Here is a 10,425-nt window from a genome sequence, read left to right on the forward strand (position 1 = left end):
TGTGGGGGAAGGACTGAGGGAGCATCATACTGTGTGTGTGGGGAAAGACTGAGGGGGCATCATACTGTCAACTTCCCACTTCTGATTGCTGTCTGATCTGCTGCAATAGACTCTAATGGTACAAATTGCCTCTGCTTGCTGTCTCCTGCAATATATTCAAATGGTACAACTTCCCACCTCTGATTGCTGTCTGATCTGCTGCAATACACTGTAATGGTACAAATTCCCTTGCTGTCTGCTGTCTGTAATCTACCGCTTTACCATCTACAAACATATTTTAATTTGCCTGCTAATTCATTAGTATAATTCATTTGGTGCATTGTACTTAATACTCACTGTTGCATATCCATAACTGGGATCGGTGTAGATCTTATCTGGTGGAAGGTGTTAAAATAGATGTAGCCAGGCTGAATGTCTTTGATCATCTAAAAAAAAACTTGGTGTGCTGGCCCCAGCTTCCAAATTATCCCCAACCAGTTCCCACAATCCATCTCTTCTGACCCAGCATTCTGGACTATAAATTTAGAAACATCCTTAGGGGTGTAAGCATGTGGGGGTGTACACGAGCATCCCAGAAGCAAAGCATACCGAAGATAAGCATCGAGATACAGCAGTTATTCCATGGCAGATAGTCAGGGCAGGAGTCAGGTAACCCACACTCTTCTCTCCCTTCTATCCATGTGCTTTATTCCTATGCTCCTATGTTCCCTAGCCATCCACATTTACGGTCCCATCCCTCCTCCATCATGACTCATATGCATCAGTTCCTCTCTCCTTCCCTCTCCCATGTACAGCTCCCATGCACTTCTCACGTTCCTGAAAAACCTCAGCCCATCTTGCCCAAACACACTGCACAAAAAAACTTCATACAATTCCAAAAACTACTTGCTCTTTATCTTCCTACTCCTACTGATTTCAGGGGACATCTCCCCCAACCCTGGTCCACCATCCACCAACCTCAACCCCTACCCTACCTCACATCTAAACCTTAATAATCTTACTAATATTAGTTGCACTCCTTCATCTCCTTCTTTTAATTGTGCCCTTTGGAATCCATGGTCTGTGTGTAACAAGCTTCCTTTCCTACACAATTACTTTCTGAAAAACTCTCTTAATCTGTTGGCCCTCATTGAAACCTGGATTCAGGATTCTGATACTGTCTCTCCTGCTGCCATTTTTCATGGTGGCTTACAATTCACACATTCCCCGAGACCTACAAACAGACGTGGTGGAGTCGGCATACTCCTGTCCCCACAATGCACCTTCCAGCTCCATTGCTCTCATTTTCTTCTTTTGAGGTCCACACCATCAGGCTCTTTTGTCCTCTCTCCCTCAGAGTAGCAGTCATATACCGGACCCAAGGCTCATCCACCCACTTCCTGGACCATTTCTCTGCCTGGCTGCCACACTTCATGTCCTCAGAACTACCAACCCTTATCCTGGGAGACTTCAATATCCCCATTAAAAGCCTCATTTCCACATCTGCATCCCAGCTCCTATCACTATCCACTTCTCTAGGCCTCTTACAGCTCTCAACCTCTGAAACACACAAAGACGGTAACACCCTTGACCTGGTCTTTGTCCGGCTCTGTTCAATCTCCTACCTAGATAACTCACTGCTTCCCCTCTCTGACCACAACATTCTATCCTTCACACTCACCCACCCCAGCACCCCCCTACCTACCACACATTCAGAACTCTACATGCTATCAACACTCACACACTTTCAGACTCCCTACACTCATCATTGTCCCCAATCTCCTCTTTTTCCTGTCCTGATCTGGCTGTACATCACTTCAATGACACTCTTAGAAGTACCCTGGACGAAGTAGCTCCCCTCACCCTCAGAACTTCCAAACACAGAGTAAAACAGCCCTGGCTCACATCGCAAACCCGATTTCTCCATCGATGCTCTCGGTGTGCTGAACGCTTATGGAGGAAAACACGCACATCAGAAGACTCCATACACTTCAAATTTATGTTAAGGACCTATAACTCTGCCCTTCACCTCGCCAAACAGACCTACTTCACCACTCTGATCTCCTCACTATCCAACAACCCCAAGAAACTTTTTGACACCTTTCACTCCCTCCTCAGGCCAAAAGCACAGGCCCCTATCACAGACATTTGTGCTGATGACCTGGCCTCCAACTTTATAGAGAAAATAGATAATATCCGTCAGGAAATCCGCTCCCAGACACCAAGTGCAGTTACTCCCATCCCTCCCTGCATCTCCACATTCGATCCCATCATAGAAGAAGAAGTCTCCAAGCTCCTCTCTTCTTCTCGTCTGACTACATGCACCACCGATCCCATTCCCTCAAATTTTCTCCAGTCTCTCTCTCCAGTCGTCACAACTCACTTAACTACAATCTTTAATCTCTCCCTCTCCTCTGGCATTTTCCCCTCCTCCTTCAAACACTCTATCATTACTCTATTACTAAAGAAACCCACCCTCGACCCATCATGCGCAAACAACTACAGACCAGTTTCCAATCTCCCCTTCATCTCTAAACTCTTGGAGCGCCTGATATACTCCCGCCTTACCGTTACCTCTCCACTCACTCCCTCCTAGACCCTTCACAGTCCGGTTTCCACCCCCTACATTTGACAGAAACTGCACTCATTAAGGTGACCAATTACCTTCTGACAGCAAAATGTAACGGTGACCACGCTCTGCTCATTCTTATTGATCCTTTCTGCAGCTTTCGACACTGTTGACCACCCTCTCCTACTCTCTAGGCTCCAGTCACGAGGCATTAAGGACACTGCTCTCTCCTGGTTCTCTTCCTATCTTTCTGACCGCTCCTTCAGTGTTCTGTTCGCTGGCTCCACTTCATCTCCTCTTCCTCTCACTGTCGGGGTACCTAAGGGCTCAGTCTTTGGCCCCCTTCTCTTCTCCCTCTACACAGCCCCAACTGGACAGACAATCAGCAGATTTGGCTTTCAGTACCATCTTTATGCCGATGACACACAACTATATACGTCATCCCCTGACCTTACCCCCGCTGTACTACAGAGCGCCAGTGACTGTCTGTCTGCAGTCTCCAACATCATGTCCGCTCTCTATCTGAAACTCAACCTCTCCAAAACTGAACTTCTTCTGCTCCCGCCATCTAGTAACCTCTGTAAATCTGACATTTCCCTCTCCGTGGGTGGCACCATAATAACTAGTGATGAGGGAATATACTCGTTACTCGAGATTTCTCGCGCATGCTCGGGTGACCTCCGAGTATTTTTTAGTGCTCGGAGATTTAGTTTTCCTCACCTCAGCTGAATGATTTACATCTGTTAGCCATCTTGATTACATGTGGGGATTCCCTAGCAACCAGGCAACCCACACATGTACTTATGCTGGCTAACAGATGTAAATCATTCAGCTGCAGTGCTGAAAACTAAATCTCCGATGTGCCAGTACTCTGGAATGCTCTACCCCAAGTATTAGGACCATCCACAATTTGCATAGTTTTAGGCGCTCGCTCAAAACACATTTGTTCAGAGCGGCCTATCACGTTCAGTAATCAAAGTCATTTTATGTTTGTGTGTGTGTGTAGCCCATTCACTATCTCCATCTACCCCCCACTCCCTGAAGATGGCTGGACCATCATTGTAAATACATCATTGTAAATACACACCTATACTTTGTATCTCCCCCACCTCATTGTAGATTGTAATCTCTCACGAGCAGGGTCGTCTTATTTTATTTTAATAATTGTATTGTTAACGTTGTTACTTATGACTGTTGTGTTTCAAACTGTTAAACCGTAAAGCGCTGCGGAATATGTTGGCGCTATATAAATAAAGATTATTATTATTATTATAGTGTGTGGGGGAAGGACTGTGGGGGCATCATACTGTGTGTGAGGGAAGGACTCAGGGAGTATCATACAGTGTGTGATGGACTGGAGGCACCATATTGTGTAGAGAGACAACTATGGCCATCATACTCTGTGTGGGGGGGGGGGAGGACTGAGAGGGCATTATATTTTGTAGAGGGACAACTTTGGCCATCACACTGTGTGTGAGGGAAGACTGAGGGGTTGTCACATTGTGTGTGATGGACTGGGGGCACTATATTGTGTGGAGAGACAACTTTGGCCATCATACTGTGTGTGTGGGGAGGACTGAGGGGGTATCATATTTTGTGGAGGAACAACTATGGCCATCATACTGTGTGTCAGTGGCTCAGTGATGGCCATAATTGGTGTATTGCACTGTGTGGGAACACTATTGGGCTTCGCTTGGAGCAATACTTGGGGGCACATACAAAAGAGTTTAGGGAAGAGGTAAATTGCAGCAGAATGTGTCCCTCTTCCTTATCTTTAAATGTTGATGGGTAAAGTAATGCAATGAATAGGTGGTGTGAACTTAGACTAGACAGTTCCATCACATTTATCAAACAGCATAAAACCTCTGTGATAATTGTGCCCCATTATTTGGTCAAATGAACGGTGTAGTTCTCAATTACAGCTCGACTGGCAAAGAATAAGCCCTCAGACCACTATGTGTACAGCGAAGGAAGAAAGTTGTGGGAGCGAAAGTGCAAAAATGAAAAATTGCCAGATCCTTCAGGTGACAAAGTAAGAACAGCCTTCTACAAGCTGCATGCAAATACTGTGTGACTATGTATTTGTGGGGAGATATGAGACCACTAGATGGATATTACACGGCAGCCTGGGATCACAGGCGCCTTTGCCGTGAAGGCTTCTTAACTGCAGGTCACAGCAAGTGGACGTTCTTAACTCTGACCACGAGATGGCGCCAACACAGCAAACGCGTCTCCCAGCTGTTCCCTTGACGAGGATATACGTCATCGTACCATAGAGATGTGGCCGAGCACTGATCAGACTGTCGCCACCAGAGAAGAAACCGGAATTGGATTCAGAGTGTTGTTTCCGTGGTCACACCACAGAAGATGGCGGCGGAGTTCGTGAGGGGGTTCCAGAGCTTCAGCGAGAGTGACAAGCAATGGCGAGCTAGGAAGGAGTTCTTGTTACAGAACCTCGGACGTTTCCAGGGAGAAAATGAGATGGACAAGCTGCTCGCCCTGTCTATGGTGTGGGCCAATCATGTCTTCATGGGCTGCAGGTAGACGCGACCTCTATGGGGCAGCTGCGGTGGTACCAGAGGCGGCTCCTCTTAAAGGGCCAGTCACTCGTGTGCGGGAGAATGTCGTTTGCTCTCTGTTATCAGCCATTTCTGATCGGGGAGAGGCTGAATGTGATGTTGGTGAGAAGCGCCCGGTCTGTGTGATGGATGGCTCACTTGTGGGAAAACTTTATTTTTTTCGCTTTTGTTTTTCCTCCCATTATTCCAAGAGACATCACTGAATTTTTCCTATTGATATAAACATGAGGGCTTGTTCACACGTAGCGTTGTGGTAGTGATTCCACCATCAGTATTTGTAAGGGACATCTGGGAATGGGTGACAAATGCCGGCGTGGCGCTGGTGGGCGTCACACGTGGCGCTGGTGGGCGTGACACGCGTGGCGCTGGTAACTCCCCTTCATGTAAAATGATCTCTGGGGGCAGAGTTATCTCCAGGCAGCGTCCTCCCCGGAGCCTGGAAGAGGTCACTTGTACAGTGATAAATGATTTCTCGGCACAGCTGATATCACACACGGGTGTCGCTCTCCTCCGCAGTCTATAACCTGTGTGCCCATATTCATAGTTTACGTAGATAAAATGTTGTGGCAGATTTGTTTCTAAGGGCGCTTTCACATTGCATTGTGTGTCCCCACCAGGGTATACGTCCCCCGCAAAACGGGGTCTGGACGCATGCACCGACGGGGCCAATAGACTGCAGTGGTGACAGCAGAGTGAACGTGCGCTCCACAGTGCATCCTTACCGGGAGGGTACGGCTGCAGGGGGTGGACACTGACACAGTCTACTATATCTGTCTGCTTCCTGCAGGCGTACCCTCCCCGAAAATGATGCACTGCAGAGCGCACATTCACTCTGCCGTCACCATAGCAGTCTATTGGTCCCCCGCATGTGTCCGGACCCCTTTTTGTGGGGGATTTCAAATGTATGCACTGACGGGGACACAGAACGGATGTGAAAGCGCCCTAAGTTGGTGTAACAACCATAAAAAAAAAATTCATTTAAGGTTTTTTTTTTTATTTATTTTTTTTAATCTGTTTACAGTGTTTATCATGAGGGTTTAATATTTTCATAGAATAGCACTGTTATTGTTGCAGCATTGCCAAATACTGTACCTTTTTTTATTAATAATAATATTAATAATATTATTTTCAAAACTTCATTTTTAATCCCCCCAAAAATGGGAGTGGGAAATGCAGCAACTACTGGTAAATTTCAAAAATATAAAAATAGGTACCAATAAAAGGTAAATTGATTGAGACATCAGTAGGTTAAGTGTTAAAATGTGCCACATATAATGCCCCATAAGATGCTCCATATAACAATGTGCCACATGTAATGCTGCTGCAATAAAGAAAAAATGACACTCGCCTCTGGTAACTGCCCGCTGTTCTCAGCGTCCCGTCTCTCCGCACTGACTGTTCAGGCAGAGGGTGACGCGCACACTAATACGTCATCGCGCCCTCTGACCTGAACAGTCACTGCAGAGGATGCGGAAGACGGAGCGGCGGTGGAACACGGAAAGGTGAGTCCCTGGCAGCTTCTTCCTCTGTCAGTGGTCACGTGATACCACTCATTACAGTAATGAATATGCGGCCCCACCCCTATGGGAGTGGAGTCCATATTAATTACTTTAATGAGCAGTACTACGTGACCGCTGAACAGAGGAAGAGCTGCGGGCGCCGAAGACCATGGGACATGCAGGGACCGCGTCAGGAGCAGGTAAGTATGTGACAGTCATTGCTACCCCTCACCCGCTGACCCCCCCCCCCCCCCGCCGACCATAACTCGAGTATAAGCCGAGAGGGGCATGTTCAGCCCCAAAAAATGGGCTGGAAATCTCGGCTTATACTCGAGTATATACGGTATATTGAAGATGACAGTTATATAAAGCCAGTGGCTTTATCACAGGGGGATTAAGATGGCAGCCATGGGGCTTTCAACAAGCCCCCGCCTTCTATGATAAGCTGCAGTATATCGGTGTATTAGATTTAGATGCAGCCTAGTGATGCGTGAACGTGTTCAGATAAAGTCTTTTCCGAGGTCGCTCGGGTTTTATCCGAGCATCTGAGCGTGCTTGTGTATTATGTTGATTCTCTGCGGCTGCATTATTCCCGGATGTTAGCCAGCCACAACACGTGGGCATTGCTTGTTTGTTAAGGAATCCTCATGTGTTGTGGCTGTCCAACAGCCGGGAATAATGCAGCCGCAGAGACTCTAACATAATACAGGAGCACGCCCAAGATATCTATGCTTGTCACTAATGCAGTCCATGTTTTGTTTTGTTTTTTTCCTTTTCTACAGTTGTAGCAACTGTAATGACACCCCATTATAACCCCTTGATTTAGGGGGTGGGGGGTGCTGATGGGCACAGCGAGGGAACCTGTCAGCAGGATTCTGCACAGTAACCTACAGACAGTGTCAGGTCGGCGCTGTTATACTGATTACAGTGATGAAATCTGTCTTGTTGTTGTTTAATCTTTATTTTCAGTTTTTAGTTAATGATAATGTGGCTCAGAGCAACTGGTATTGACTACATTGACAGAGCCCGCTCAGCACAGTTATTGTATGCAGTGCTGTCAGCGTGATATTAATGCTGCACATAGACATCAGGAGCAGTAACATAGACTCACGGCTGGATCTGGGGAAGATGAGTAAAGCAGTTAGGGGTTTGGTTGTTTTTTTTTTTTATAAAAAAAAAGAAAAGCAAACTCAGCTTAGTGGGGAAAAAAACAAGCCTTTTTTTAATATATTTGGTTATGGCTGGCTCTGTAACACAGCTGGCATCTGCTGTTTATGGCGCGGGCTCGACTCCTGAGCATGCTTTCACACACCCCCGACATCCACTGTACATATGTGGCAAATGTTTGCAAGGGGTTAATAGTGAGTACATCAGATATGTTAAACACTAATTTAGGAATCTACAAATATTGGTGACTGCTCAGGAGGGCATATTGTGTGTACATACAGTACAAGTAGATTACACGTACGTACAGGTTATGGGGAAAAAATGGCAAGTGACCAAGTCTGACTTTCCATCTGGCCTCTACGATCAGTCCAGCCTTAGGCCACGGTCACTATTTGACCTCAATATTTGTAAGCCAAAGCCAGGAGTGCTAAATCCAGAAGCGGTGACGTATTTCTACTATAGTTTTCCTCTTAGGGTATGTGCACACGTCCGGATTTCTTGCAGAAATTTCCTGAAGAAAACCGGAAATTTTCTGCAAGAAATCCGCATTTATTTTATTTTGCGTTTTTTTTCCCGTTTTTTTCGCGGTTTTTTTTTAGCATTCTGCAAGCGTAATTAGCTTGCAGAATGCTAAAGTTTTCCTAGCGATCTGTAGCATCGCTTGGAAAACTGACTGACAAGTTGGTCACACTTGTCAAACATACTGTTTGACAAGTGTGACCAACTTGTTACTATAGATGCTGCTTATGCAGCATCTATAGTAAGATAGAATGTTTAAAAATAATAAAAAAAAAAAAAAAAAAAAAAGTTACACTCACCCAGACGATCTCCTCAGCAGCGTCCGTTCCTATAGATGCCGGTGTGGTTCAGGACCTGTGATGACGTCACGGCTTGTGATTGGTCGCGTGAGTCACATGAGCGGTCACGCGACCAATCACAAACAGTGACGTCATCACAGGTCCTGAACCACACCATCTATAGGAACCGGAGAGGCTGGAACACTTCGGGGTCCATCAAAGGGTGAGTATAGGACTATTTTTTATTTTAATTCTTTTTTTTTTTTGACCAATTATATGGTGCCCAGTCCGTGGAGGAGAGTCTTCTCTCCTCCACCCTGGGTACCAACCGCACATGATCCGCTTACTTCCCGCATGGTGTGCACAGCCCTGTGCGGGAAGTAAGCAGATCAATGGACTCCTAGGTGTGCGGAATACCCGCAATTCCGCATTTTTAATGAACATGTTGCTTTTTTTTCCGCGATGCGAATACCCTGTAAATAATAGGAGGCATATGTAAGCGTTTTTTTCACGTTTTTATAGCGAAAAAACACGAAAAAAACGCGAAAAATCCTGAACGTGTGCACATGGCCTTACAGTCCCACTCCTGGTTTTGGCTTGCAGATACTGAGGTAAAATACTGAATGTGGCCTTAGAGTATGTTGAAGTGCAGCATATTTGTTGCCGAGGCTTAGATCTCATTCAGACAGGAGGGATTTTTCTCATACCGTCTGGGTTTCATCAGTGTTTTTGATCAGTGTCATCAGGTTTTTATTGTCAGAAAAATATACTGATGGAGGTTTCTCCAGCTCCTCATATCAAACAGTCCATGAACAATGGACCGCAGAGATGGCATCCCTCTGTCAGAATTTTGGACATCTCTCTGCAATTTTGTGTGTGTAAGCAAAGAATTGTCTGTTCAAACCAAGTCTGGCCACTCTGCTTCATGGTGGGGCCACTATTCATATACACCTTACCACCTGCTTGTTTTCCCTCAATCTTTCCTCAATAGGTGGGAAGGTGTTGTAAAATGATTGGTCCCGCCATGCTGTACCAAGCGGCCGGACTTTGTGTGAGCTGCCATGCTGTGCGGACAGTCGCTTTAATAGGTATGAGTTCTAGCTGTGGAAAACATAGAACTCCTATGAGAAAACCGGACATCTGAACGAGCCCTTCATGGTCCGGCGTATATGCATCCTCGGGCTGCAGAGACAATGTTATCCAGATGACACAGCTGATCCTGCAGTTGCAGTGTGTGACTTCACCATCAGGCTTGGTGGCTTCTTACTTTATTCCCCCAATTTTCAATGGTGTTTGTTCAGAAATCCTGACCAGATGTAAAATGCTGAAACTTTTACAATACTCTTTGCCACAAAATGAATACCTATATCCCTTTTCTTCTCCAAGATACAGTGATGAACTTCTGGAAAGGGTGCAGAGTATGGCGGAAGGGATTGAAGTAGAAGATGCGCCACACTTTACCACTAGAGATGACATTATGAAGCGGGTATGTTACCTGATTAACTTGATGCTAATACATTCTTGCTTGGTGGTTGTGGTTTGTGATTGATGTTTTCTCCTTTACTTCAGAATCAATGACGTCTGGATCCCTAGAACTGATCTTTTTTTAACTAGGACTCTGCTGCGATCACAGTATTTATTTGTGGGGACCCCAATGAGAAGCCGATCAGTGGTTTGTAATTTCTTTGGAAACTGTGAATACTGTTGTGGAACTCTGGAGCCAGATATTGTCTTTTTTTAAATGATTTTTTAACACTTTTACACTTCTCACCATGTATGAAGACTGAAATTGTGTGTTGGTTGGGCAAAGACAAATTAAATTGCTTTTACATATA

General features: G+C 45.7%; 1 protein-coding gene across 1 annotated transcript; it reads left to right on the forward strand.

Moving 5' to 3' along the window:
- The first annotated feature begins 4,838 nt into the window (after positions 1-4,838).
- CDKN2AIPNL (CDKN2A interacting protein N-terminal like) lies at positions 4,839-10,425 on the forward strand. Its single transcript, XM_077266050.1, has 3 exons — positions 4,839-5,088; positions 9,977-10,076; positions 10,160-10,425. The coding sequence occupies exons 1-3, from the start codon at positions 4,916-4,918 to the stop codon at positions 10,166-10,168; spliced, it is 282 nt and encodes a 93-aa protein (XP_077122165.1). The 5' UTR covers positions 4,839-4,915; the 3' UTR covers positions 10,169-10,425.

This window comes from Ranitomeya variabilis, chromosome 5 (assembly GCF_051348905.1).
Source record: "Ranitomeya variabilis isolate aRanVar5 chromosome 5, aRanVar5.hap1, whole genome shotgun sequence".
Classification (NCBI taxonomy): Eukaryota; Metazoa; Chordata; class Amphibia; order Anura; family Dendrobatidae; genus Ranitomeya; species Ranitomeya variabilis.

Bases quoted from the DNA above. Each gene is read 5' to 3' on its own strand.
- CDKN2AIPNL (XM_077266050.1), top strand. From the start codon at position 4,916: ATGGCGGCGGAGTTCGTGAGGGGGTTCCAGAGCTTCAGCGAGAGTGAC. The intron at 5,089-9,976 runs GTAGACGCGACC...TTCTTCTCCAAG, and splicing joins CATGTCTTCATGGGCTGCAG to ATACAGTGATGAACTTCTGG.